The following is a 26,668-nucleotide window of genomic DNA, read 5'->3' as shown; positions in this document are numbered from 1 at the left end:
CCAAATGGTAAAAGGGGTATTGATTATATATATATATATATATATTAATTGGAAGATAATATATTTATATAGATATTTCATCTACAATCAACACATAATGTCAAACTTCATCACATTTACGTGTATTTGAATCTGATACTCGCGTATTTTTTAGTATAAATTGACAACGTTTATCTACTATACATTTTTTTGTAGGAAATAATTACCAATTTTGATTTTATACAGGCGAGAAGGTGCAGAAAAGTGGGTTTTTGATAACTACACGTTTAGAATTGTTCTTATCGTAAAAACTGTACAGATCAATTTTGTGGTTTATTAAAGTTTGAATAAAATATTTTCTATAAAAATTTCTGTAGGATCAATAATAGCTTTTGAGATACGGCCGTTAATATCCTATTGATCCTATTGATGCTAAGCCTAAACTCCTTTGGTCACGGCGTTTGTTAAATTCGCCCCTTTACTACATTTATTAATCAATTTTCAGCGATGTATTGTTATAAATTTAAGGAAATCATTTCCTGTTGCTGATTTAATTAGGAAGCACGATGGCTACTTTGTAAAGCGCGATCAAATTAATTTGTAATCGAGTCATCCATGGATTTGAATCCGTTTTGTTGGTTGATTCATCTTTATGGAGTGACCATATTGTGTGATTATCTTTTGTTAGGCCTACTAGATTTTTGTATTGTCTTTTTAACGGAAAAATTGCACCAAATTTAGCGACTTTAGGATAGCACCCTAGATTTTCAGATTCGACTATACAAACCTTATATTGTTCAAAAGCTTGTCAAAAAAGCTTTCCACAAGTGCAATAATAAATACGGGGTGCCATTTGAAAAAAATGAGTTTTTGACATTTTTAGTTCGTTATGTTTAAAATATCGCAGTAGGCATATGCGACTAAGCAGGTTGTTGAGTAAACACTCAGCAGATGCAGCAAACATTCAGAAATCAAACAGCGTCCATAATTTTAATTTGTGTGCAACGATTTGGAAGGTACGAATTTTCGAAGGGACCCCTGCAATTCGAAATTCTGGTAAAAAAAGCGCCACTGATCAAAAACGATGGCAGGTAAGTAAAAACGACCTAATTTGATTCATAATTTAGCATAGAGTTCAAAAATAAAATCAAACTGGGTAGTTTCCATTTAAAAAAACATAACTTAAGTGTTTTTATAATATTGGGACACTCTGTATATATACCGCAATATTTTCCGAATATGCAGTAGAAGCGTAGCTATCATCTAGAATAAAGAAAAAGTTGATATCTTTAATAACAAACAAGTTATGGAGCTTTTTCGCAACTCTGGGACACCTGTATATAATACAAACTGACTCACATTGGTAACTCTCCGACCCTAACGAAATTTAAATGCAACCAGTAATACGTTATTCAGTGATAACTTGATATATAAAATCTTGCACTCCTGGCATTATTAACAATCACTTAACAATTTTTTTTGTATAGTTCTGAAATATTTTTTCGAAGGTAAAATAATAAGACCTATTTTTTTTTATCGACTGTAATTACACGAGAGGTTTTTTTTGTCCGGATAAAATTGAATTTTTTTACGATAATTCGGTTGCTTGGTAAATTGACGACACAAACCACCCGATAAAAAATCGAGTCCGAAGGACGAGTTTTTTTATCTGATGGTTTGTGGAGTCAATTTACCAAAAAGAAACCAAATTGGAGTTTAAAAAATGAAATTTTATCCTGGACGAAACAAACCTCGAGCGTAATTCGATGAGATAATTTAATGAATAATAATAGGTAGGTAATTATGAAAAATTAAATTGGCCATTTTGCACTTCAATTTATTACAAGCTGTGTCAATGTTTAAGATTGTTGGTTCGTTGTTCGTTATCATAACAACAAACAATAATCAGGTTCGAAAAAATTTGCCATGGAAGTTTAAGCACATTTTATCCAGATGCAAAGTTAGGGCTAACTTTATCCGATGTCAAAGTGACAAATGTATCGCGGCTTATGGGATTTTTTATACATGAATTAAATTATCGGATAAATTTTTCAATTTTACAAAAACTCTTTGCTTTGACAATTTTACGAAAACTCTTCGCTTTGACAATTTTACGAGTTGAATTTGAGCATTTTTATTCTGGTTAGGCCCGAGAGCTTTAGCTCGAGGATTTAACCTTTGCTAAAATCAACGAGTAAAATTTTCTAAAGTAAAAATGTTTAAGTGAAATTTGGGAAATTTATCAGATATTAAAAATTAGGTCGTGTTATTTTTGGATAATACAGTTATTAAAAACACAATTATTAAAAACAATTTGAGAATCTGACAGGAGTAGAATGCAATTTTAATCGACTGTAATTACACGAGAGGTCTTTTTTTGTCCGGATAAAATTGAATTTTTTTACGATAATTTGGTTGCTTGGTAAATTGACGACACAAACCACCCGATAAAAAAACGAGTCCGAAGGACGAGTTTTTTTATCTGGTGGTTTGTGGAGTCAATTTACCAAAAAGAAACCAAATTAGAGTTTAAAAAATGAAATTTTATCCTGGACGAAAATTACGAGCGTAATTCGATGAGATAATTTAATGAATAATGATAGGTAGGTAATTATGAAAAATTGAATTCGCCATTTTGCACGTCAATTTATTACAAGCTGTGTCAATGTTTAAGAATGTTGGTTCGTTATCATAACAACAAACAATAATCAGGTTCGAAAAAGTTTGCCATGGAAGTTTAAGCACATTTTATCCAGATGCAAAGTTAGGGCTAACTTTATCCGATGTCAAAGTGACAAATGCATCGCGGCTTATGGGATTTTTTATACATGAATTAAATTATCACTTTTACCGGTTTCAGTATAGTAAGCCTTGGTTTACATTCACAAAAGTTGGATGGTAGGTGAGTCATAACTGTACTAGTACAGTTATGCTGTAGGGTAATATTGCCATAGTGACATGTCAACAACAATCAACAAATGAAGACAATATCTAACTTTATTCATTTATTAATTCAAACAGACGGAACTAAAAACAAAAAACAATAATTACTTAAATAGACGGAACTCTGCCATAGTAGAAATGAACTGCACTTCATAGCATGGGGCATCGGGTAGTACCTACGTCCATAATGATGAGGGGCAGAGGGGCTATATTTCTTCGACTCTATAAACAAAAAGATAAATACGCTACGGAACTAACACTACGAGCACTTACCAGTTCATGAAAATACGCCAACATCACTCTCATTTACACTTGTAACCTTATTTAGATCCTGCCCTTGTTTCAGTGTCTCTACGATTTCAGATTAGTACCTCCTGCCTTTCGATTTTTCCGGTATTAAGCTATTTAAAGCTTGTTCTTCTTCGTTGAAGACGTTTTCCGGTAAAACACTATCATTCAAACTCATTTTGCGAAATGTCTGTTTGTATAAACAACTAAATGTAACTATGACACTCGAACATATCATGCAAACGCGATCAACTCAATCTATTTTAAGACGAGTGTTGGGATTTAATTGTTTTAAATTCTCTTCGGCTTATTCTGAAACCGGTAAACTATTGAACAAACCGCGGATGTTATGAATCATAACAACCTTAGATGTCTTAAAATCCTCGCTCTACGAGCTCGGATTTCAAACCGACATCTGCGGTTGTTATGATAGTCATAACATCGCTAGGTATGTTAATAGCTATTAACAGATGGATGAAAGCAAGTGCTCTGATTGGCTGAGCACGCACGTTTGATGTACGTGGGAATTAATCTTAATTAAAATGTGTTTCAATGACGAAAGGGTCGATATGATATTGGTGTATGGTGAGTGTAATTTTCTTAAATAAAAAAAAAATATTGGCGATTACTGCCATTTTAAAATTTTTATAATTGAAACTTTTGTGAGGGATGTTCAAATCATACAAAAGTTTAAAATTATTCTTGTTTTTGGATCAAGTTATGAATGAACTACGTATTACTGGCTGCATTTAAATTTTGTTAGAGTCGGAAAGTTACGTGAATCAGGCTGTATAGCCTGATGTTGTAAAAACTATAATGGGTTTTCTACATCTATTAGTCCAGTCAAAAAAAAAAAATACACAAAAAATATATACAGGCTATTTCATGAGCCCGATGGAATTGAAAATGCAACCCACAATACATTTGCAAAGCTGTGCAGTTTCGTAAATTTTAACATAAACGTCATTCGCTTGGTTAAATAAAATTGTGAAAAAACGAAGAGTTTTTGGGAAAATATTTATTGTCTGCATCAACGCGCAACGGCAGAAGCATTTTTATTACATTCGCCCTAATTGAGGATCATGTCTGTTCTCATCGTTCGATACATTTTGATCGTCGTATTTTAACTTTTTCGTAAATGTCGGTTGTGACCAATAAAAAATTATTGGAAACAAAGCCATCATGGTATAATTTCATTTTAAAACAATACGCTATTTAAAATAACTCCGTTAACTTTGGAAATGTATTGTGAGTTGCATTTTGAATTGCGCCGTTCTCATTTACACTCGTGAAATACCCTGTATAGGTGGCTATTTCTAATATTTGATTATTTTTTAAGTCTGAAATAATAATGCGGGGGTGTTGTCAACAACTTTTTGGGGCCTAGAAAACCGATAATTCCCATCCCTAATTTGCACTTAATTAAGAAATGTTCTGGTAAAAACGTGTTGATCTAGAACCGTTCTAGTTTTGGGAAAAGGATGAAGGAAAGAGCCTGAAAATAATTTTGAATTTTATAGTTTAGGTACATGATATTTTATTAAGAAATTTAAAAAAGTTATAATATATTTCGCATCAGGAATGTGTATAAAAACGATTACAAACGATATACGTACATAACATATAGATTGGTAACAGAATAAAATACAGTAAAAATTACACTAAAACATAAATTACAAAGAAGTTTTATTTGTTAAAACTGTTGGTTTTGAAAAGAAATACAATTTCTTGATATTTCTAAAGATATCGCTTAAAACTTTGACAGTTGCAAGAAAAGTGATTAAACAAAAAAAATATTTTAAACAAAGCAGTTTCATCCTTATTTGTGTGGGCTACGTTAAGATATGAGATTTTACAACTATCACAAATCTTGTGCAAACTTACATACTTAGAACATAATATGTAACAACAAACAAACCGAACATCGAGGCATATTTCCCGAAGATTTCTACTATTGTCATGTACCTATTTTAAGAATTAGTTAAAAGTCTTGTATATAGTTTACGAAAAGTAAAAAATATAAGAAATTAACACGAATATTTTTCCAGTCCTATTTAATCAACATTTTAGCATCTAACTGTGTTAATATGTGACTGTGTGTAATAGGAAAGAGAAAATAAACTCCTTCGTTATTAAGCTAGGTTGCAACGTTCTTCTTGAGAAATATGATTGATTATAACAGTTTAAAAAACCAGTATTCTGTGATTTTCTCCATCGACCACCGCAATTTTCCCGGTAGGCGTGAGACAAACACTCTGGGGTTTGAAAAAGCCCCCTGGCCAGTTACCACTTTCACCAACCGTGTGTAGAAGATTACAAAATCTGTCCAGTATTAAGATCCGACCTTTCTTAGAGTCTGCAATGATAATGTTACGCTTGCTGTCAATAACAATTCCTTGGGGCTTATAAAATCGGTACATTTTAGATGCCATCCTTCCACTCCAATATACGGCATTTTGAAAGTTGTTATAAAGAAATACAATGCTAGTGTTGGCCACATCGGACACCACGACAGATCCACCAGGAGCAAAACACACACCCCTCGGATACTCGAACGGAAAGTTGCAAATTTCCTTCTTGGCGCTAAACTCAGCTATGAATTCTCGCGTGGAGCTGAAGAGTTGAACGCGATGATTATGAGGGTCAGAGACCACGATATTACCCAAAGTGCTGCACGCCACGTCCCATGGGAACATAAATTCTCCCTTTCTCCATCCTTTGCTACCAAAAGCATCGACGAATTGTCCTTCCATCGTGAAAAACTGTAAGCGGTGGTTGTTCTTGTCGCATACAACGATTTGGTTGGCGGGGTTGATCGCAACACCTGACGGACATTGGAATTGTCCATGATTTTCTCCTTCGCTGCCAAACTTGTATAGAAACTTGCCATCGGCGTCGAAAACTTGAATGCGATTGTTGCAGCGATCGGCAATTATAAAATGACCGAGCTTGTTACAACATATCCCCCAAGGATCATGGAGCTCGCCATCATTGCTACCTTTCTTACCGAAAACCAAAAAAGGACATTCCGGTAGGGATGTACTCGTAAGATCGACGTGCACCTCAGAACTATAAATTTGTCTTGGGAGCGCAAACGATTGTGAATCGGAAGTTGATGGTCCTTTCGCAGTTGATGCCGCTTCTTGGAGTGGATTGGGAGCTTGTATAGCCAATTGGTGCAAACTTGTTGTTAAAGTTCCCAAAGATTCGAAGATATTTGTATTGCTACGTGTGAATTTTATATCATAAGCCACGGTGGGTTCCAAGTGTAAACTATTATAGTCAGTCAGTTCGTCGTTTGCCATTTCGTTGATTATTATGTATTGCTTAATGTTCCATGGTGTATCTGGATGAAGAAGTTTGCGAAGAAAAGCAAGTCTGTCAGAAACATTTGTAAATTGTTGTAATTGTGCTTCAAGAGTAGAAATGCTTGTGTCCGCTTCCTGTTGAAGACCATTTAAAATGTCTGCTCGACGAGCTCTCAATTCAGCCCTGTATCTAAAAATTTGATTATTTTATTTTAGAAACTATTTTAATTAACTTTTACTAAAAATATGAGAGATGCTTAATAACATGGTTCCATGTAAAAATACTGTTTTAAAAAAACATTTACATTTTTATAAATATCCAAAATTGTTGCTTTGATGTTCTATTAAGGACATTGTTAATTCCTGACAACATTAAATTTTGACTTTGCTTACAGTAAGAAAAGAATCTGATAAATTAAAAATGATATGCTCAGCTGCAAGACTGACAGAAGGGAGGAAGCGCCAAAATCTTTGAAAATCGTATTTCCAACAATTTATTTTATTTCTGTTTTGTAGTTTGCAAACATATAAATACTTACTGGTCGAATCCTTGGTCAATTTGTACCATTACTTCCTGTGTCCTCGTCTGTATTCTCACACGCATGGTCCTGCAGTTGTTCATTGCATCAGAAATAGATTCCTTGAGTGATTCAATTCTGTTTCTTAATATGTCAAGTTCGTTTTGCACAGTTTCGTCATTCTCTTCTTCATTCACGTTCTCTATCAGCGTGTGCTCTTTGGGATGGTTATTATCGATACATTGACGACATAGACGTATGTTACACTCCTGGCAAAAACATGTTGTAAGTTGCTGATGAGTTGAACATGTCGGTGCATTAACTTCAGATGGTAATGCCTGCAAAGTAATGAAACATCTATGATAGTAAAAGGACTCTCAGAGGTAAGTTATGTGATGTCTTTACTTCTGCAGCATCTTCTTGGATGTTTTCCATTATGTAATGGTCTTTTGCTTCCGTTTTGGCCTTATAAAATTTGCGTTCAGAAGTCTGTGAACAGAATTTTTCGAAAAACCCAATATTTTTCTGTGTATTAATCAAAATAGTAAAGACGTAGGAGACGTTTTTCTTCTTTCGATCTGTAACGTTAAAAGGGATTCAGAAGAAGTTGCCTAAGTCGTTTGAACAACTTCTTATGATTTTCGATTTCAAAAAGAAGAATTTTAAAACTACTCGTAATTGTTAACAAAGTGTTGATTTGTTGCAAAATTCACTTTATCATTTAACTTCAATCCGCTATAACTTTTATAGTTTTTAAACAATTGTAATTTTGCAGTTGCCATCGTGAAGACTAGATGCGGAAATATCCAAATATACAAATTGATAAATAAAAACAACAGTACCCAAATAACACAGGTCTACACTGATTTCGTTGTTTGCATAAAATTGACAGTTTTTGAACAATTTCGACCCCATGATTACGAAAATGATTTTGGTTTTGCGCTATCACGTCTAGTTTTTTCACAATTTGTTTTTTCTTAAAATTGGAATGTTCACCTAGAATGAATTAATTAATTGAAAATTTCGATACTGTAATATTCTATGAATGTTGTTGAAAGGAATGCCTGGAAGGCATTTAAGAACGTCATAGAAAAATCACCAAAATGAAAACTACAAAAATATTGTAAGAATCATGCTGGAAAATTTTCACATCTTGGGATGTAATATGAGTTTGAAAGTGCATTTTCTATTTTCTTAACAATCTTGGTGCTATTAGCGAGGAATAAGGGGAACGTTTTCACAAAGATATAAAAGAAATGGACAGATGATATCAAGGAATATGGAGCGTATCAATGATGGCAGACTTTTGCTGGATGTTACAGCACGATGTAGGTACCAAAAAAAAAACATACAGCAGACAATCAATTAAAAGAACTTTTCTCACAAAGCGTCAAAGATGCCATTCTCATAAGGAATAAAAAATTTAGTTTGATTTTAAACAAAAAATTATTATAAACATGTTAGTTTCCTCAATAATAGTGAAAAAACCTGAGGTGATACAAAAAATGAAGGGTATTTTTGTAATCAGGGCTCCAATATTATACAAAATCAGTTATCAAAATTCTTGTGATTTCTACAAATGCTCAATAAATGCGCAAATTATAAAAAATTAAAAAAAAACAAATGATTTGTATCACCATTTTTTCATATATGAATATTGTTGTTAGGTATATGTTTCAAACGACTCACCTTATTATTTTTGACGTTGGGACTTTTGCTTTATGGCGTTGTCTGATAACAACTAAAAGGTTTTTATTTGTATTTGTCTCTCTCTTAGGATCCTTTTATCGATATTCAAGTAAGTAAAAACAAATTATCAAAAAAGTAGTTTTATTTACTTATTCTTGATTAAAATTGTACTTGAGAGGTCATGAATAATAATAATTTAAGAATAAACAGCGAAATGAAAATTGTAGACCAGGACCAATTATTATCAACCACCGCTGTGGTTCCCATTCGGAACAACGAAAATAGGGCAATTGCAAAAGTTAAGTAATTGATGGTTTGAAAATTTTTTTGGCAGAAATGATTATACCAAAAATGCGATAGGTTTAAAAAATGTAGCAGTTTACCCAGTAAACTTTGTGAAGGACAACATAATCCCATTGATAATTTATGAATTCGTTTCTTCGAGGGATGGATTTGTAGTTGCATTTCACGGTAAAAAGGTCAGACAGGATGGGCTGCTATAGACACTTTTCGTTTTATGTCGGCACAGCCGAAATTGAAGGTGTTATAAATATCCATAAACTCATAAAGCGTATTATATTTAATAAAATTTAAAATTTCTCTGGTGGTCCTGAAAAGCTTACTTCAATACTGTGTTGTGTACCTACTGCAATGGAACAGAAACTAAATAATAAATCATTTAGTGAATTGAATTCAGTTATACTTTGTTTTTATTTATTTTTTAGGAAATTAAAAGAGCATTAAAAGTGTAGTATGGTTGATACGTTGATAGGTGTGTTATTGTCAAAAATACTCTTGTTTGTTTATTTTTACAATATTTTTTCATTTCACTTTGCATTGCAGCGAAATTCAAATTTGTATTTGAAATGATCACCTGCCACACATTAATTTGTGAAGACGTGTTGGTTAATTGTTAAACATTCGACAAAGTAGTAAAAGTGTCAAATAATTCATGAATTTGTTCGTAGTTGTATTCCACGATGACAGTGTGGGGGCAGAGGGCTTGCTAGACCCTTTTCTTTTGTCGGTTTAGTCCGAATTGAAGGAGCTGTAAATGTCAGTTAAAAGCAGATTTTCCCATTTTTCGGTACCTACATCTGTTTATTTGAAGAATCGTAAAAATGTTTATTGTATTTAATAAAATGCAAAATTTCTCAGTTTGCATCGCATATTTTGCTACAACATTGCGTGGGAATATTTCGTTTCACTACAATAATAAAAGTATGTACATAAGTACTTGCAAATGTTAAATGCAAAATATCCTAATAATAATAATAATCAAATCTTCATTTCTGAACAGGCTCGTTCTTTTTCCTACAAAAAATGAATTCGACAGTAAGTTTCCAAGAATCGGCAATAATTACGTAATCATGATAATGCGATTTTCTTGTAGGTTTTTGCAATTTGAGGTTTGGCAGAAGCATCGCATTGCCCCTCAGGTAATAAGCATCGAAATTCCAGACGAATCTAAACTTCTAAAATGGAGAAAAAATGTATGAAATAGATATTTTTGTATCAAGGGCGTGAAGGAGGCGATTTTGGCCCGCGGCGGAATTATAAGCAGGAGGCCCGAAGGGCCGAGGAATTATAAGACACCAAAGGGCTAAAATCGCCGTTCACGCCTGAAATGCAAATATTATTTTTTGTAAAATCATTTAAATCCAACTTAAAGCTTTGAAGAAATAAATGCCATGATTCGTTCTCAAAAATCAAGAGTTATGTTGTTGGTTGCCAATGTGATGCAACAAATAAAATAGCTATTAAAATTAATTGTTGTTCTTTTAGACCTTAGGGCGCAAAAGGCATTATTTACGCCCGCAAATTACTGTATAAATAACTTCATTTTGCTACGATTTTACGAAAAAGTTTTTAGTAATAGCGACTGGTACTAGTAACTGATTTTCACATCATTTGATTCACAAGACACTCCTGTATACCTAGGGTGAAAAAATGAAAATTGTTGCCATTGGAACTTTTTCTTTATCTATTTTAGTTTGTGAGATGTAAGCGAAAAACAAAAAAAGTCCAGATTTTGTCATTAAATTTTCTCGTTACTCTTGGAATAAGGAACCGTTGGGTTTTCGGAAAGGATTATTTGATCAGGTACTACCGGTATAATTAGAGTGGCAACCGTTCAGTCGGCGAATGTCTCGTCTTAGGAAAGTACCTATGTACTGCAGATGTTTACACAAAGACGACGGCACCGACGTCTTGTAAATCACTCGACTGAGGGTGTCCGGATTATTATTTTACTCCTAAAAGCCGGACAGGGAGTAAATGTTTTTTGAAACATTCTTGACGTTGAGATCTGGAATTTGAATGTCGGCTTCAATGCAATAAACTCCAAATCAGAGTTTAAAATATAAAAAAGAATTACATCTACTTCCATCACTAAATTATCAAAATCACTGATATGTATTTTTTTAATACTCGTAGTTCTGTACTAACTACTAAGTCAATTTACAATAATCACTTCGTGAAAAAAATTAATGCGGATTTTAATAAACAGGAAAGTAGTCATTTTTTAAAATTTAATTATTTTTTAATTACATAGATTGAATCCCAATGGCATCGAGGAATAATAATAGTCTTTTCCCAACTAGGTATATATTTCATCGGTCATCACCAGTTGAGAAATATTTTTCATTTCAAAGTGATTCATTACATGTCAAAATTAAGAAAAAAAATGTTATTGCCTTTCCCGATTTGGTTATTTATTTTATTTTCGGTAATTGTTCACTTTAACTACTTCTGGAATTTTCGTGTTTTTTCTGGCTAGACAGCCTCAGGGCATCCTCCTAGATCGTGTCCCACCATTCAAACCTTGTGCAAATGCCTTTTTTTTCTCTCTTGTTGTGTTTCAAGGTCGCGTCAAGGTCGCGCCAAGTCTTAGTATAACTAAAGGGTAAGGAAAATTTTCATTTGCACAAGGTTTGACTGGTGGGAACGGTGTTGGTAATTTCGCCACTAAGCATCATTACGAGATTAAGATACAGGTAAATTCGCCACTACCATGCTAAGCCTACCAGTAATTTCGCCACTGTACTTCCCGGAATTAATCTACATTCTACACCTACCTACCCCTAAGGACGGCGCCGACATATAAATATTTCTGTATCCTGTATCTGAGAGTCTGAGACAGGAAAACAAGTAAATGCATGTATGTATGTACATATATGGAAAAACAATTTATTATTTAAGATTACATTGGAAAGATTAATTCTTTATTATTATGTCGTTTTATCATATTATTTATAAATTTTTGTCTGTCTCTGACATGCTTATTATGAATTTTTGCTACCAAATGTAGACTTTGTATTTTCACATAAGTGTCTATTTGAAATTCTTTCAGTTTTTCTAAAAACACAAATAAAGTTGGGTCAGGTGTCAGTAGTTACTTAAATCTACCCTTATTGGGTATGATCCTCAATAAAAATGTATTGAAAAATATTGGTGGCGAAATTACCGATGGGATTTTACTCAACGGTGGGAAACGATGTAGGAGGACGTCCTGAGGCTGTCTAGTCAGAAAAAACGCGAAAATTCCAGAAGTAGTTAAAGTGAACAATTACCTTATTTTCAATAAGTTGAGTACGTAAGGAAAAACTCTCTCTCACATTAAACTTAAAAATTTCACTATGATTATGTCACCTTTGTCATTAAGAAATATTATCATAAGTAAAGAATAGTTTTTGTTACATGTAAAGATTTAATAGAAAAGGTGGACATACAAAAATCGATAGTGTTTCGGTCTGTGTAATTCAGGCTGTGGCGGATGCATCGCATCACCTTTGTTTTAATAGGGATTGAGGTTACACACTTTCATAATTTCTAAAATAATTATTTAATAAAAGATTTAAAAACAAACAAGATACCCTATACATTTATTCACACGTTCTTGTATATCGTGGCCAAATGAACATTTTTGATATTGGAACTTTATTTTAGTTACCGAGATGCGAGAGAAAAATAAAAAAGGCCTGATTTTCAGGGGATGATTTTAAACAACAGGTCATTTTTTGTGAGAGTTTATAGTTTGCTATTGGACTGCAAACTATAAATAACCAAGGTTCCGCCCGAGATTTTAATGATAAGTGACAACACGAACACTTTTCTTTGGGAGTGAAATAAATTTAAACAAACATTAAAAGTATTTTAATGTGATATAATTTTTTATTATAAAATAGTAGTTTATTTAACGAGTTCGCGTGTAATTTGGGCTTTTTTTGGCATGAGTGGGTCAGTTTAAAACTCGAGGTCCAGGAGTGCCAAAAAAAGCCCAAATTACACAAGAACGAGTTGAATACAACATTTTTTTGTTCGACGAGTCCCCCAAAGGCTCCAAATCGCTGAAAATCTTTAAAATTAGCTTGACGTTTCGTTTTGACAACTTGTCAAATTTATAAAAATCCGTTCACATAGAAGAAAATTCTCAAATTCTGACAGTGTCGAACAAAAAAAATATTTTATGACTTCTACCCATCTACACTAATTACCGGTTTTATTTGTACCTGTATTTCTAAAACATACTGTATTGTGAAACTTCCTTGGATTGAGACAAGATATTCTCCGATTGAACGGTTGCCACGCTAATGATAACGGTAGTGCCTGGTGGTATAATCCTTTCCGAAAACTGAAAACGGCTCCTATTCAAAGAACAACGACAAAGCTCTCTCAAAAGAAATGTCAATTTTAGGAAACTATTTGCTTGTATACGGTCACTCCTCACTCCTAAAAATAACTATAACCACTAGTCGCTTTAATCCTTTGCCTGACAAGTATGTATGTACAGTGGCGAGCACGGAATTTCGCACACATTGGACATTTCACTGACATAATTGTATTAAAATGAGATACTGGCGGCAGTTTCGCGACAGTTTAGGTGAAACATCAGTCATGATCACATATATCATGATTGATTATAATGACCATAAAGCTTAGACTAGATAGTGTTTTTTAATGACATACAAATTGGTGTGCGAAATTCCGTGCTCCCCACTGTACCTAATGCATTTTCTTTGTTTCTTAATGTTATGCAGTCCTCGAAAGATCTTATCTTGAACACAATTTTTCGATCCTATCACATACTTCCATTTCCTTATGGAAGATGAAAGTACATAATTAATTTCGGCATAAATTTGACAATGATTGAAATAAAATTTTATGCGAATTCATTTCAATAACGACAATCAAAACAAAAATGTTTATTAGAAAATTCAATTCACCTGTAAAATTGTTCAAAAAGTCATTCAAATACAGAAATGACTTGTTTAAGTGCACTTTTTGAGTTTTCCCACCTTTTCAAAATGAATGAAACCACGAGACGGTTTGGTAGTGCTTCAGAAAACGAAATTATCGTAGAAATTGAAAAAAATACTCTTGCTTCTGAATCTTACTTTCGTAATTGTGTTTTCAACAACGGATAATGGACATACAACGCTGTTATCTGTTTGGCCGAGTTTCGGCAAAAAATTTCAAATTTAAATTGAAACAGGTGTATGCAACTAAAAATATTGGGTGATTCAAAATGATTGTGGCCAAGTAAGGCAACTATGTACGAAAATTTATGTGGCAACTGTGTGGATGAGGTAGAGTTGTCATTTGTATGACATTTCATAAGCATGCATTTGTTTGTTTTGATATCATTACACATTGATTTGACAGATTTCAAAATTGCGCGACTATGAACTGTCAAAGAAATATCAATTCTACCCTACCCACACAGTTGCCACATAAATTTTCGTACATAGTTGCCATACTTGGCCACAATCATTTTGAATCACCCAATACTTCCGTGCATGCAGAGCATCTGAAAGTTTAAATTTGGACATACGTCCAGAATCTCAAAGGCTTCTTTGATCTAAATAATTGTGGATCGCACGGCATAAGGCATTATTGGCTCAATCGTTACCTATTGTGGAGTTCTACCATTGATTAAAATATCTGCACAACTTTGAAAGTCACCTGTATATTGAACTGATGTAAAATCAAAGACAGCTAATGAGCCGTAATTTCAGGGAGGTCCTCAAAAGCAAATTGAAGCAAATAACCAAAATTCGATTATAACATAATGTAGCCAGGGTTAGATGTGAAAATTGTGAAATTTAGAAATCACTGCTAGATAATAATGTGTATTTAGACTAACTGCAACTACAAATAAATACTTTATAAACTTTTCTTTTCAGATTATTTCATGAAGACTGAAGAGGTAGTCACGTAAAGTGTGACCGGATGTTTTTAATTCCAAATCTACGTTGGCAGGAAAAAGATTCACGTGGGTAGTACAAAAATTGGCCGACAGGAATCAACAACAAAGGGAAGTGGATTAAAACTACTGCTGAAAAATCTGATTTAGACGTGAAAAGATAATTGTTTTAAGTTTCCCATTTAGGAACCAAAGCTGGAATTGAAGAACGGCAGTTAATAAAATTTCGGACACAGTAATGTCAGTTGACATTGACGACCAAAATTTATTGTTCCCAGCTGTAAAATACATGTTGCCCGGCCCTGACTGCCTTTTATTATTATGTAAAAAATATGTTGTATTTTCGCAGTGTTTCATAAACAATCTATTAGTTACATTTGCAATGTGGAGTTTTATTTTTACAAATATTTGCGCATAATTGTTGACACACATTGCTAACAGGTATTGTCATAATTGATTAGATACTCTAAACAACACATATTATGTTACGCATGGGATTTTATCTAATTTAATACATCACTGCCACTCTACTTGTGTGATTTTTTCCTCCCACCACTTATTCGTTCCAAAAATTATGAAATTAGTTTCTACACCAGCTACACTGGTCCACACATAAATGATATATTAAATAAACAACTCTTCAAAATTTGCCTGCTTTTAACAGTGGTGCATTTAATTTTGGGGCGGTTAGATATCTAGGGAATTAGTGCTTTCGAATTTGGCGCGCCGACGTCTTGGTGCTGTCATCTGGACAGTACGAGGCAAGTTAGCCGACACAAAGTTGTTGCGATACGTCAATCGCAGTAGCCATTGTCCTAAATTTGCTTATTTGTGTATGAAATTTCGGTAGTTTAACGTGTAAATTAGGGTGACAGTAGAGAAAAACGGACGTACACAGTGTTATTTAAACCTATTGTTTAAAGTAAATAAAGAAAATATGAATCCGGAATAGTAAGTATCGATTTATTTATTTTTTGACTCGTTGGAAGTACAATGTAATATTTTTGACGTGTATTGCGCAGTTTGCGTCAAGATTTCGGTTTTTTCTTCCAATTATCATGCTTTCTAATTCGAGTAATTTGTGAAAATCGCCAATTCTTTATTGTAGTGGTGGCGGCGATCAATTTCCTATGCGTTTCCACCCACTATTCACGACTTAATTATCTAGAAGTGGCACGTCACTTACGTTTCATGAGTCAACTTTTGCACATTAATCACCCATCCGAAGTCTCCCTCGGAAAGGGCTCCATCGTGACTTTACCACCCCCGTCGCTATCCGAGGGGTTTCACGATTTTTAGCGCCCGCACCTGACGGTGTCATCAGTCAAGGTTACCACCGGGCAATATAAAAGTAATGGCATTTTTGTTATTACAGCGATTACTTGTTCAAACTCCTCCTGATTGGAGACTCGGGCGTGGGGAAATCGTGTTTATTACTTAGGTTTGCGGTGAGTAAAGTAACACACTTTCATGTACCCCAATAATGTGCCATCTTCCAGGATGACACCTATACGGAAAGTTACATTAGTACCATTGGTGTAGATTTTGTGAGTATATGTTTGTACCTCGGTGCTCGAAATAATTTCCAGGTAAATGACTTTGTTTGCAGAAAATTCGCACAATCGATTTAGACGGAAAAACTATAAAATTGCAAATTGTAAGTGCAACGTCGTCGACAGTAGATAGATTTGTATTGTATGGTGTATTTTCCAGTGGGACACGGCTGGCCAGGAGCGCTTCAGAACCATCACTTCGAGTTATTACAGAGGAGCACATGGTATAATAGTAGTGTACGATTGCACGGATCAAGACTCATTTAATAATGTGAAACAGTGGTTGGAAGAGATAGACCGTTACGCCTGCGATAATGTAAACAAGTTACTAGTGGGAAACAAAAGTGATCTTACTACAAAGAAAGTGGTAGATTACACAACAGCCAAGGTAGTCGATGTGGGAGTTGCAGAGTGGAGGTTGAAGGAGTTGTTTTGCAGGAATATGCGGATCAGTTAGGCATCCCTTTCCTGGAAACGTCGGCGAAAAACGCCACCAACGTGGAACAAGCGTTCATGACGATGGCCGCGGAAATCAAGAACAGGGTTGGGCCGCCATCTTCCGCTGCCGATCAAGCGAGCAAAGTCAAGATTGATCAAGGGCGTCCAATCGAAACAACCAAGTCGGGATGTTGCTGAAAATTTAGTCATCATTGTCTGCAGGTCGTCTCTTATTTTGTATGGTAGCAGTTTCCTGCTAATTTATATTATAGTAATATCCGTCTTGTATGTATAATTACTTTCAATTTGGTCTTCTTTTCCTTTGATCAACCCTGTTAAATTTTAATGTAATAAACACCAATATCATTAGCCTAATTATTGATAAACTTCACGCTATTGGAAGAAGTTGGACTTGATTCATTTCAAAAGCTTATGAATACTGTGTTGTATGTTTTTAGAAGGAAATAGTCGTGCGTCTTATATTTTATACTCGTTTCAAGACCAGACTGTTTACTTCTAAAAATATCTGATTTCACGTCTCTTATAAAATGTATTTAAATAATTATAGTAATATTGGGTTTTGTTCTCGTTAGTTAACTTTGTTACATTGTGATTTTTTTTAATGACTTACGCAGTATGATACAAAATTTTCCAAAGTGTTTGTTCCATTATTCTAACAACTCTTTTATCAGTTGAGTTTTAAGGTAGGAAACACTGTAGACATATTGCACTCGATATTTGTAAATTAATGCACATACCCAACTCCTCTATTTTCAAGTTATTTAATTTTCAATGTGGGGTTTAAATCGGAAGTTTTAGTTTGGTAGAGGAACAAACTTACGGATGAACTTACCATTTTATAATCATTTAAATTTTGTATGATTGCTGTGCATATATGATTAAACAAATCATAAATAGATTGTCATTTTTGTAGTTCATATTTGTATAAGAATTATTGTAACGAGTAAAGAATTAATATTCAAATCGAATAATTATTTAATTTTTATTATTAAACTTTGGTCTTATTTTGTAGATGCTCAAAAATGTTTATTTACGTAATACGACAACAAGAATGATTAAAAAAAGGACTCTAAAAATGATACAAAATACAGTTCAGCTTAAAAAAACATTAAAAATGCAGCTCTCAACGATATCAAAGCATATCTAAAAGTTGCTGTGTGCTTAAATCGATAGCCACAGACTCGGACTCCTTGGTGCTTTCCTCTGGTTTTTTCGACTCTGCTTTGGACGATTTTGACGATGAGGCTTTCACAACGTCGCTAGTTGGTTCCTCGTGTTTCTTTCTTTTGGGCAGTGTGCAGGCTTGCAAGGGGTCGTCTTCGAGAATGGCCTTGGCAGCTGTTGATGTGGATGGTTCAGGAGATCGAGGCGTCACTACCGGTATCAGATCTTCCTCTTCTGAGCTGCTGTCCGTCGACTCTGAATCTGATACGGTTTCTCTCTGACGCACAGGTAGTGGATCTTTAAAAACACTCCGTGTTGGGACGTCAACCTCCTGTGTAGCAATTTCTCTGCCTTTCGTCAAGGACGCTATTTGTTCACTTAATTGCTGTATGCAGAGCTTTTTCTCTTTGAGAACACGCCTGAACTCCTTAACCTGTTGCTGTTCCTGTGTTTTTTTCTTTTCAAGTACTTCTTGCAACTTTAGTTCCACCTCCATGGAAACTGATAATATTTTAACGTAGAAGAGGATTCATCAAAATGACCAATTTTACTTACATCTGTCGCTGTCCATCTTGTCTTTTTCAAGTGTCTGATGTTTCTCCACAAGTTCTGTATTTTTTGAATGAAGTTGATCCATAATTTGTTCAACGTATGCGACATAGTTCACCTAAAATGTTAATTTTTTAGAGATCTATCTAAAGAAAAAAAAAACCTCAGTCATTTGTACCTGATTTAATTTACATGAAAAAAATTTCACTTGGAGCGCCGTATCTAATAAACGGTTGATAGTGAATTCACTCTCAGTTAAAGCAAAGATGACATCACCATCATTACTCTTTATGTGTTTCAATAAAGTTTTACAATAATGCTCCCAACTCAACTTGTGTTGTTCAGTAAAATCTCGCAATTCTTCTCTAAGCGCCTGAAACAAATGTGATTAAAAATATGTGGAATTCAAAAAAAATTGGTAACCAACCAGAGATTTCCACGCATTTTCATTCTGCAACAAGATAACTTCTATTGATCTTTCAAAAATTGTTACGAGTATTCGAACAGGTGTATTCCCATTAATAAAAATTTTCTTAAAAATATAATTTTCCATGGTTCTTGGTAAAGAGACGATCACTAAATACTTATTAATTATCACAGGTCAGCGGCAAAAAATTCGTATTTTCTTTTTCATTCTAAAAACTTGCACTTTTTAGGTTATAAGAAATAAAACATAACCTCAAAAACGAAACGATAAAGAGCATTGATCAACACCGATTTATTTTTGATCCTATATTGTAAATTCTGAATTTTATCTATTTTTTAAAAATTATCTTCACTTCTGGACATTATCAACTAATGAATTCTTATTTTTGCAGTTTTAAAAATATTTACACCCAAGAAAATGCAGCATTTTTTTATAATTATTTATTTTAAATGTAATTATACATTTTAATATAAAACTTTATGCCACTTGATCATCACCCTTGGTAGTCCTTGTGTAGATCAACTGTGCTCTGTGCTGTACTACTTGCTTGATAAGACCTGAAATGGAAACATTTCTTTCAACATCTAATATTTTAACTCACAATTAAATTAAACTATTTGAAACAATCAGACTCATTAAATCAGTTTTTACCATCACAGCTTTTCTGGTTAAATGTTGTCATCACACCTGAATATAAAAAAATAATTTCTAACTTTGAACACCATTACCTTTCTGTTGCAATTCAATTAAAGCTCGTCTTGCTAAGGATCCGCGAACCTTCAATCTTTCTGAAACTATCGATGGTGTGATCAATTTGTATGATGGTACTTCCTTATACAATTTATCATAAGTTGCTTTATCGAATAGAACTTGATTGTTCAACTTGTCGCGGACTTTTCCTTTGGACCACTTCTACAAAAATATAAAAACTCGGTAGATTTTTGACAACTCGTAATTCATCATTACCCTACCTTCTTCTTAGCTTTACCGCCTCCAGACCCTTCTTTCTTCTTCTGGGTTTTCTGGGGCTGCTTTGCCGACGATTTTGAGTCCTTTTTAGGAGGCTGATGGAAATAAACTCGAATTAGTTGACAGCGTACTACACGTGTTTAAAGACTTTTGTTATTAAATAATTATTCGGGACTACATTTGTTTCTAAATCAAACAATAACAAATAAAAGAAATCAACTACTTTAACTATAACGTTGATAACAGCACAAATATAGTGAAGAAATTGGAAAATATTTAGAAAAGCAACAAACATCACACTCACCATCTTGATCGTTACAGGAAAAGAACGAACGCCATTAACGGAAACGACGTCAAACACAACTGTCAAACAGTACCAATACCAACATTGGTAATAAAAAAGTTGCTCCCATTTCTTCTACCAACTTTTACTCGGTTGACGAATGACGATTGTTGAATTGTTGATGATTACAAGATAAAATACAAACTAAACTAATAAATGATTATTTATTGTTATTTAGAATAGCCATTCTAGAGTTTATAAGTTCACTATGGATAACGAGAATTCTGTGATTTATGGTTTAGAGTTTCAGGTAAAATGCTGCCAAAATATTTTTTTGATTTTAATGCATTTTAATAGGCAAGAGCGCTAGCCCCCCAGTTGGCAGAAACAGAGAAAATTCGTTTTTTAATTGGAACCCAATCTCTAAAACAAGCCACAAACCAGATACATCTGGTAGAATTCAATGAAGAAGATTCAACTTTAAAGACCTCAGTATTTAATCACCTTGAAGGTGAAATATGGAAATTAAACACTAGTCCATTAGATGAATCAAAATTGGTAACATGCTACAATGCTGTATCAAATGAAAACTCATGTAGCATGAAAACATCTTTATATCAATTACCCCAAGCAGAAAACCCTGAAATTGTTGAAAGTTTACCAGTTGTGACAAAATTTGACACTTGTAATTATGGAAATGAAGTTAAAACTACAGAATTTCATCCAACTGACTCTAACAAAGTTGCTTCAGTTACTGAAACTCATGCTATATTTTGGGATATATCAGGAGAGGAAGCCAAAAATATTTTGGCAGTTCAGTTAAACGGAAAAAACAATCCCAAATTTACAACAGGAAAGTGGAATCCACATCAAAATTGTAATCAAGTAAAAGAGTGATTACTTTGCAGTGATACAAATTTTGATCTTGTTGGTTGCAGTTTACAACAGCAACTGAAACACATCTGAAAACATATGATGTAAGAACTGGTGAATTAGCATGGAACATTGATAATGTTCACAGTCAGTTATTAAGAGATTTGGATTATAATATGAACAAGCAGTATCATGTTGCAACATGTGGTGATGATGGTCTAATTAAGATTTGGGATTTTAGACAAACAATGCAGCCTGTATATTCTAGAAGTGACCATTCTCATTGGTGCTGTATATTTTAATGTTTACATTGTTTTAATGAACCAAAATTATTGTAGGGTGTGGTGTGTACGCTTCAATCCATTCCATGATCAGCTCATTTTGTCTGCCAGTTCAGATGCAAGAGTTTTAATTTCCAGTGCTGCAAGTGTTAGCTCAGAAAACAATACTGATGTTTCCATTAATGATGAAACAGAAACAAAACAAATGTAAATGATTTTTTTTATATTAATCAAATATATGGTTTGAGATTGTTGCAGGATATCAGATGGACCCCTACAGTGGTGTGAACATGAAGATAGTGTTTATTGTGCTGAATGGTCACCTGCAGAGCCATGGATTTTTGCTTCTTTAAGTTATGATGGTAGATTACTCATTTCGCGGGTAAAAAAATCCTTAAAATATCAAATAATGTTGTAAATGTTATATTTGTTTATTTATTTATTTATACACATGTCTTAATACACATTAAAAGTTGGAATTTTCATTGTTTTGAACTTTGCCGCCTTTTGATATTCAGTGATGCCACGACAACAGCGATGAAAGTTGCTGAGAAATTTTCATCTGTCAAAGGCATTGGGAAGATTTTGTGTTATCTAACACCACAAATTAATACCTATTTGAATATTGAGTCTTCGTTTACAGGCCATAGCATAAAATGGCAGTTAGTTTTGTGCAAAGACGATTCATGAGCAGTGCCATTCAAAAATGGGTGTACAATCTTTCAGGATTCAATAAATACGGTTTGATGAGAGACGACTGTTTGTACGAAGACGACGATGTAACGGAAGCTCTTCGTCGATTGCCCCAGCAAGAAATTGATGCTCGTAATTACCGTATCTTGAGGGCAGTTCAGTTGTCCGTTCAAAAAGATATTCTCCCCAAGAATCAATGGACAAAATTAGAAGAAGACCGTCTTTACCTAACACCCCTTGTTGACCAAGTCATTAAAGAAAGGGAAGAGCGTGAAGAATGGGAGAAAAATTATTAAATGTCTTACATAATTAGTAGTTGTATTGTGTTATAATAAATTATAAATAAAAATATGTTGTGTTCATTTCTACTTAATTAGTGATAAATGAATTATTCTGAAAAATCTTTATTATAAAATTAGTTTCATTTTGAGTGGACAAACAAAAGTTATTCATTACTTCAAGTGTACATTTAATTAAAATAATCCATCTAATTTTCATCTTCTTCAATTTTTGGGGCTAGATAAAACCTAAGGTGGCCAAGCTCAGGAATTTGATATTCAACAACAAGAGGTACATTATCAGACATGGACAACTGGACTTGGGGAGCTAATGGGGTAGCTTTTGTAAAGGAATTCAAGTACTGACAGGCAAATGTTAAAGTGACTGGTTCTTGCATTTCGATTGTCACAGATTCTTCTTCTTTATCAAAGTTATTTGTTTGCGCGAGTTTCACGTTTGCAGAGCCAATATCTCCACCAGTGGAAAATTTAACTCCTTCTTTTGTGCAAGAAATCACAATGGACTCTCCAAACTGTGACAAATCACGACATATTCTTGCAAACTCAGGAGATGGCATACGGATGACACAGGAGAAGTCAGTTTCTGGAATACCAAGGTGCTCTTGATCAAGATTCATCAGTTTCATCTCATAGTCAGAGATTTTTTCTTGTTTTTTTGCTTCAAACATGAAGGTTACAATGTCAGCATCATCTTGCGCTTTAATTGTAACAGTGTCGTCGTTGTTGGCGCATTTGAAGATCTTTGCCATGCTGTTGTGTTGACCAACAATTAATAGGTACAGATTGCCAAGTGCATAAGATACTTACTTTGCAAGATTCATTCCCATAGTTAAGCTTCGGTCACATCTGTATTTGTCAAAACCATCAGATCTTAGCATTAACGATACCAAAGAAACGTGAGAGTTATCCATAGCTTGGAGCTGAATTCCTGATTCTGAACAGTCAAAGGAGGCTTCATTCAGGAGATCCTTGATGGCATCCAAGATCTTCTTGAAAGTTCCGCTGCTCACCAAACGTGCTTCAAACATCTTGACGGTTTCTGAGAGAATACCACTTTTGGTAATAATTAAATTGAAGAAGTTTTCTTGTTTATTAAAACTCTCCAACGAGCTCTGCTTCACAAGATAACTATGGACGTCGACCGGAGACCCACTCACTAAATGCGAGGGAAATCCGGGGAAATTCTGTTAAATGCCCGCCAAAATTAGGAATATTTTTTGCTATTTTGATGGTAACTTAGAGTTCTACAAACAACTGTCATTGGTCGACGAGATCACGTGCCTGCTTATGCTTTTTCTTCAGTATTTTAACTTTTTAGCAATACAATTTAAATATCCTTTCATTTTAATTCTGGTGATGACAATAACACGTAAATGTTCTTATTTTAAATACACCTTGTAAATAAACTTTTTTCTTGGAGTTTTTCTATCAGTGGTAATTTACTAATTTATTTTGTTAAGTTGGTTATTTGCACTTTGCAGTTTGTTTTCACCTCACTTCACTTCGTAACTTTTGACTAAAGATTTGACAGCTGTAATATAGGTGTTTGTTTTTTATAAACAAAAATTGTAGTTTTTGTGTTTTGAAATTGTGACGAGATTTATATCGTTCAAATCGGTCGTGAGTTTCTAAGATGTTCAATCAAACGATTGGAAGTTTCGGAGGTGCTACAACTGCAAGTACGGCTAACCCCATGAAAGATTTCGAAGTCACTCAGCCGCCTGATGACTCTATTAGCTCATTGGCTTTCTCTCCGGCCACCTTAAGTCAAAATTTTTTAATTGCCGGTAGCTGGGACAGTAATGTTCGTTGCTGGGAAATTGAGCAAAGTGGGAAGAGTGTACCAAAGTCGATACAAGCATGTGGGGGTCCAGTTCTTGATGTTTGTTGGAGTGACGACGGCACAAAGGTAGTATGAGCAATTTCTTTTTTCAATATTTTTTTAAAATAATCATTAGGTGTTTATGGCTGGATGTGATAAACAAGCTAAAGCTTGGGATTTAGCGAGTAATCAAGTGGTGCAAGTTGCGCAACATGATGCACCCATTAAAACATGTCACTGGATTAAGGCAGCCAACTATTCCTGTCTAATGACAGGCTCTTGGGATAAAACATTGAAATTTTGGGACACTCGTACCCCAAATCCCATGTTGAGCATTAATTTGCCAGAGAGATGTTACTGTGCAGATGTGGACTATCCGATGGCGGTAGTTGGAACTGCAGGTCGTCAAATCATCGTCTATCAACTGGAAGGCAAGCCTCAACAATATAAAGTTCTGGACAGTCCCTTAAAATATCAGCATCGCTGTGTTGCAATCTTTAGGTTTGATACAATTATTTTTTTGAGATTCTCATTTCAAACTATATTTTTAGGGATAAGAAGAAAGCGCCGACTGGTTACGCCTTAGGTTCTGTGGAAGGACGTGTAGCAATTCAATATGTTAATCCGACAAATCCAAAAGATAATTTTACATTCAAATGTCATCGATCTAACGGTGCCCCCAATGGATATCAGGATATTTACGCCGTCAATGATATAGCTTTTCATCCAGTTCACGGTACACTGGCGACAGTCGGGTCTGACGGATCGTTCAGTTTTTGGGATAAGGACGCACGCACTAAACTAAAATCATCTGAGCTGATGGAGCAGCCAATCACTCGTTGTGCTTTTAACAGTAATGGGCAAATCTTTGCTTACGCTGTTAGTTATGATTGGTCTAAAGGGCATGAATACTACAACTCAACCAAGAAGAACTACATTTTTCTAAGATCTTGTTATGATGAGCTTAAACCAAGAACATCTTCATAATTATACAGCTTTGATTGTTTTTTTAATTATGCAACTTATGTTATAAACAAATTCAGATTGAAATGTATTGGCATTTATTTAAACATTTACATAAACTACTAAGCAAAACATTGAGTTTTAATGTTCTTCATGGTGGCCATGTTCAGAAGGATACAATTTATCATAAATGGCAGTTCCAGCAATGGTCACCAGAAACGCAGCAAAACCAGTTCTAAAACCTCGCAAGAGTAACGCTTTGGCGCGGCTTCCTTCCGTGCCCCACATTCTCCGGTCAAAACGCCAGACCTCGTTGCGCAGCCATGGATCTTTTAATCCACGGGCAGCTAAAGCGTCACGTGTTGCCACTAATTCTGGAGCGTCCTCCACCTTATAAATTTTGTAACAGGGGATGGTGTAGGGCTCATGACCGTGTCCCCCCATTCTCTACAATTATAACCTCACTTTGTTATGTAACACAAAGAAGTATAATTGAGTTACTTTCTTTAGTAGCCTTTTAAATAGATGTTACTTCAGTTTATGTATCAATTATCAAATCAACTTTAATAATTTTCTATAATTGTTTTATTTTGGTCAATAAAATACTTCAACATTGACTAATTCAGGGTCACCAACTGTAAAAAATGAAACTTAATATAATGCCAATTTTCATTTTCTGTTAAAACTTTGACCAAGTAGAAAAAACATTTAGTTCGTACCTTTATTAAATAATGTAATATAAAAATTTAACTAACAGAAAAAGCACAAAACGTTACATATTGGTTAGTGCAATGTAGACAGACACGCTATAAATAAAATTTGAAATAAGTAATATTAAATTAGTCTGTGGGACTCTGTACAACAATTAATATAAATTCTTTATCAGGCGCTACCATAATTTCATGTTTCTTTGATCTTATTCGTAAAAATGTTAAATCATTAGATGGATCTAAGTCCCTAACAACACTTCTAGCTTTATCTGCCAAAGAACTGATTAAGCCCGCATATTGCACTGTTGTCGTGTTGTCTAAAGTCGTTTTAATTGGAATTCCTAAAATGCACGTATTAATACAATTACAGCAACAATTTCCCACTTTTAACCTTCTGAATTGACCACTATTGTACCCACAACTCCCTTGTGGGATTGAATCCGCTTCATAGTTTCTTCTACTTCGTTCGACTAAAACAATGATTCAAAAATTACATCGACTATTCGTATGATTTAAATACGTACCATTTTTAATTAGTTGATAAAACGATTCGGAATTTATATAAAAATAAGTGTGACAGCTGTCAAATAACTGTTAATGAGTTAACATGACAACACGGCCCACGTGACCACAACAATGCAGCCAACCCACGATTCCTGTCATCGAGCGTGTTCGAACATAACCTCATTTTAA

The 26,668-nt window shown here is 34.2% G+C and overlaps 10 protein-coding genes and 1 long non-coding RNA gene across 11 annotated transcripts; 4 read left to right on the top strand and 7 right to left on the bottom strand.

Annotated features, from left to right (window-relative positions):
• Positions 1–2,971: 2,971 nt before the first annotated feature.
• LOC138123768 (uncharacterized) lies at positions 2,972–3,626 on the bottom strand. Its single transcript, XR_011156904.1, has 2 exons — positions 3,196–3,626; positions 2,972–3,144 (listed from the first exon to the last, which is right to left on the bottom strand). It is a non-coding gene; the product is annotated as an uncharacterized lncRNA (long non-coding RNA).
• Positions 3,627–4,756: 1,130 nt separating this feature from the next.
• Positions 4,757–9,008, bottom strand: LOC138123751 (E3 ubiquitin-protein ligase TRIM71-like). Its single transcript, XM_069038542.1, has 4 exons — positions 8,726–9,008; positions 7,442–7,614; positions 7,058–7,374; positions 4,757–6,708 (listed from the first exon to the last, which is right to left on the bottom strand). Exons 2-4 carry the CDS (start codon positions 7,469–7,471, stop codon positions 5,394–5,396), a joined length of 1,662 nt encoding a protein of 553 aa, XP_068894643.1. The 5' UTR covers positions 7,472–7,614; positions 8,726–9,008; the 3' UTR covers positions 4,757–5,393.
• A 6,677-nt stretch (positions 9,009–15,685) lies between these two features.
• Positions 15,686–17,935, top strand: Rab1 (RAS oncogene family member Rab1). The gene is made up of 6 exons (XM_069038557.1): positions 15,686–15,881; positions 16,306–16,378; positions 16,430–16,477; positions 16,540–16,587; positions 16,644–16,871; positions 16,922–17,935. The coding sequence occupies exons 1-6, from the start codon at positions 15,868–15,870 to the stop codon at positions 17,117–17,119; spliced, it is 609 nt and encodes a 202-aa protein (XP_068894658.1). The 5' UTR covers positions 15,686–15,867; the 3' UTR covers positions 17,120–17,935.
• LOC138123758 (biorientation of chromosomes in cell division protein 1-like 1) lies at positions 17,906–19,360 on the bottom strand. The gene is made up of 4 exons (XM_069038551.1): positions 19,083–19,360; positions 18,834–19,028; positions 18,662–18,773; positions 17,906–18,607 (listed from the first exon to the last, which is right to left on the bottom strand). The coding sequence occupies exons 1-4, from the start codon at positions 19,206–19,208 to the stop codon at positions 18,075–18,077; spliced, it is 966 nt and encodes a 321-aa protein (XP_068894652.1). The 5' UTR covers positions 19,209–19,360; the 3' UTR covers positions 17,906–18,074.
• A 184-nt stretch (positions 19,361–19,544) lies between these two features.
• RpS25 (ribosomal protein S25) lies at positions 19,545–20,496 on the bottom strand. Its single transcript, XM_069038559.1, has 4 exons — positions 20,356–20,496; positions 20,054–20,146; positions 19,811–19,994; positions 19,545–19,639 (listed from the first exon to the last, which is right to left on the bottom strand). The coding sequence occupies exons 1-4, from the start codon at positions 20,356–20,358 to the stop codon at positions 19,560–19,562; spliced, it is 360 nt and encodes a 119-aa protein (XP_068894660.1). The 5' UTR covers positions 20,359–20,496; the 3' UTR covers positions 19,545–19,559.
• A 7-nt stretch (positions 20,497–20,503) lies between these two features.
• On the top strand, positions 20,504–21,971 carry LOC138123756 (EARP-interacting protein homolog). The gene is made up of 5 exons (XM_069038549.1): positions 20,504–20,644; positions 20,692–21,219; positions 21,273–21,493; positions 21,546–21,695; positions 21,747–21,971. The coding sequence occupies exons 1-5, from the start codon at positions 20,603–20,605 to the stop codon at positions 21,904–21,906; spliced, it is 1,101 nt and encodes a 366-aa protein (XP_068894650.1). The 5' UTR covers positions 20,504–20,602; the 3' UTR covers positions 21,907–21,971.
• Positions 21,972–22,144: 173 nt separating this feature from the next.
• On the top strand, positions 22,145–22,532 carry LOC138123766 (cytochrome b-c1 complex subunit 7-like). The gene has a single exon (XM_069038560.1). It carries the CDS (start codon positions 22,145–22,147, stop codon positions 22,475–22,477), a length of 333 nt encoding a protein of 110 aa, XP_068894661.1. The 3' UTR covers positions 22,478–22,532.
• A 37-nt stretch (positions 22,533–22,569) lies between these two features.
• Positions 22,570–23,667, bottom strand: PCNA (Proliferating cell nuclear antigen). Its single transcript, XM_069038553.1, has 2 exons — positions 23,288–23,667; positions 22,570–23,230 (listed from the first exon to the last, which is right to left on the bottom strand). Exons 1-2 carry the CDS (start codon positions 23,506–23,508, stop codon positions 22,669–22,671), a joined length of 783 nt encoding a protein of 260 aa, XP_068894654.1. The 5' UTR covers positions 23,509–23,667; the 3' UTR covers positions 22,570–22,668.
• A 303-nt stretch (positions 23,668–23,970) lies between these two features.
• Rae1 (ribonucleic acid export 1) lies at positions 23,971–25,397 on the top strand. The gene is made up of 3 exons (XM_069038550.1): positions 23,971–24,389; positions 24,439–24,803; positions 24,854–25,397. The coding sequence occupies exons 1-3, from the start codon at positions 24,114–24,116 to the stop codon at positions 25,287–25,289; spliced, it is 1,077 nt and encodes a 358-aa protein (XP_068894651.1). The 5' UTR covers positions 23,971–24,113; the 3' UTR covers positions 25,290–25,397.
• Positions 25,398–25,406: 9 nt separating this feature from the next.
• Positions 25,407–25,709, bottom strand: ND-B12 (NADH dehydrogenase [ubiquinone] 1 beta subcomplex subunit 3). The gene has a single exon (XM_069040391.1). It carries the CDS (start codon positions 25,707–25,709, stop codon positions 25,407–25,409), a length of 303 nt encoding a protein of 100 aa, XP_068896492.1.
• Positions 25,710–25,972: 263 nt separating this feature from the next.
• robl (roadblock) lies at positions 25,973–26,640 on the bottom strand. Its single transcript, XM_069038561.1, has 3 exons — positions 26,500–26,640; positions 26,367–26,445; positions 25,973–26,316 (listed from the first exon to the last, which is right to left on the bottom strand). The coding sequence occupies exons 1-3, from the start codon at positions 26,500–26,502 to the stop codon at positions 26,105–26,107; spliced, it is 294 nt and encodes a 97-aa protein (XP_068894662.1). The 5' UTR covers positions 26,503–26,640; the 3' UTR covers positions 25,973–26,104.
• Between the last annotated feature and the right edge of the window lie 28 nt (positions 26,641–26,668).

The sequence above is a fragment of the Tenebrio molitor genome, chromosome 2, assembly GCF_963966145.1.
Source record: "Tenebrio molitor chromosome 2, icTenMoli1.1, whole genome shotgun sequence".
Lineage (NCBI taxonomy): Eukaryota > Metazoa > Arthropoda > Insecta > Coleoptera > Tenebrionidae > Tenebrio > Tenebrio molitor.
Note: the sequence above shows the minus strand (reverse complement) of the source record. Positions and strands in the feature narration are given on the sequence as shown.

Excerpts from the sequence above, each read along its gene's own strand:
- LOC138123751 (XM_069038542.1), bottom strand. The coding sequence starts at position 7,471 with ATGGAAAACATCCAAGAAGATGCTGCAGAA. Across the intron at positions 7,375-7,441 it reads TCCAAGAAGATGCTGCAGAA|GCATTACCATCTGAAGTTAA; the intron begins GTAAAGACATCA and ends ATTACTTTGCAG. Across the intron at positions 6,709-7,057 it reads ATTGACCAAGGATTCGACCA|ATACAGGGCTGAATTGAGAG; the intron begins GTAAGTATTTAT and ends TCAAATTTTTAG.
- Rab1 (XM_069038557.1), top strand. Across the intron at positions 16,379-16,429 it reads GTTTATTACTTAGGTTTGCG|GATGACACCTATACGGAAAG; the intron begins GTGAGTAAAGTA and ends GCCATCTTCCAG. Across the intron at positions 16,588-16,643 it reads AAACTATAAAATTGCAAATT|TGGGACACGGCTGGCCAGGA; the intron begins GTAAGTGCAACG and ends TGTATTTTCCAG.
- LOC138123758 (XM_069038551.1), bottom strand. The coding sequence starts at position 19,208 with ATGGAAAATTATATTTTTAAGAAAATTTTTATTAATGGGAATACACCT. Across the intron at positions 19,029-19,082 it reads AAAATGCGTGGAAATCTCTG|GCGCTTAGAGAAGAATTGCG; the intron begins GTTGGTTACCAA and ends CATTTGTTTCAG. Across the intron at positions 18,608-18,661 it reads CAAGATGGACAGCGACAGAT|TTTCCATGGAGGTGGAACTA; the intron begins GTAAGTAAAATT and ends AAATATTATCAG.
- RpS25 (XM_069038559.1), bottom strand. Across the intron at positions 19,995-20,053 it reads GCGGTAAAGCTAAGAAGAAG|AAGTGGTCCAAAGGAAAAGT; the intron begins GTAGGGTAATGA and ends ATATTTTTGTAG. Across the intron at positions 19,640-19,810 it reads AATTGAATTGCAACAGAAAG|GTCTTATCAAGCAAGTAGTA; the intron begins GTAATGGTGTTC and ends TTTCCATTTCAG.
- LOC138123756 (XM_069038549.1), top strand. The coding sequence starts at position 20,603 with ATGGATAACGAGAATTCTGTGATTTATGGTTTAGAGTTTCAG. Across the intron at positions 21,220-21,272 it reads CACATCAAAATTGTAATCAA|TTTACAACAGCAACTGAAAC; the intron begins GTAAAAGAGTGA and ends TGTTGGTTGCAG. Across the intron at positions 21,494-21,545 it reads AGAAGTGACCATTCTCATTG|GGTGTGGTGTGTACGCTTCA; the intron begins GTGCTGTATATT and ends AAATTATTGTAG.
- LOC138123766 (XM_069038560.1), top strand. The coding sequence starts at position 22,145 with ATGGCAGTTAGTTTTGTGCAAAGACGATTCATGAGCAGTGCCATTCAA.
- PCNA (XM_069038553.1), bottom strand. The coding sequence starts at position 23,508 with ATGTTTGAAGCACGTTTGGTGAGCAGCGGAACTTTCAAGAAGATCTTG. Across the intron at positions 23,231-23,287 it reads ATGGGAATGAATCTTGCAAA|CATGGCAAAGATCTTCAAAT; the intron begins GTAAGTATCTTA and ends TCAACACAACAG.
- Rae1 (XM_069038550.1), top strand. The coding sequence starts at position 24,114 with ATGTTCAATCAAACGATTGGAAGTTTCGGAGGTGCTACAACTGCAAGT. Across the intron at positions 24,390-24,438 it reads GGAGTGACGACGGCACAAAG|GTGTTTATGGCTGGATGTGA; the intron begins GTAGTATGAGCA and ends AATAATCATTAG. Across the intron at positions 24,804-24,853 it reads CGCTGTGTTGCAATCTTTAG|GGATAAGAAGAAAGCGCCGA; the intron begins GTTTGATACAAT and ends CTATATTTTTAG.
- ND-B12 (XM_069040391.1), bottom strand. The coding sequence starts at position 25,709 with ATGGGGGGACACGGTCATGAGCCCTACACCATCCCCTGTTACAAAATT.
- robl (XM_069038561.1), bottom strand. Across the intron at positions 26,317-26,366 it reads AATAGTGGTCAATTCAGAAG|GAATTCCAATTAAAACGACT; the intron begins GTTAAAAGTGGG and ends CGTGCATTTTAG.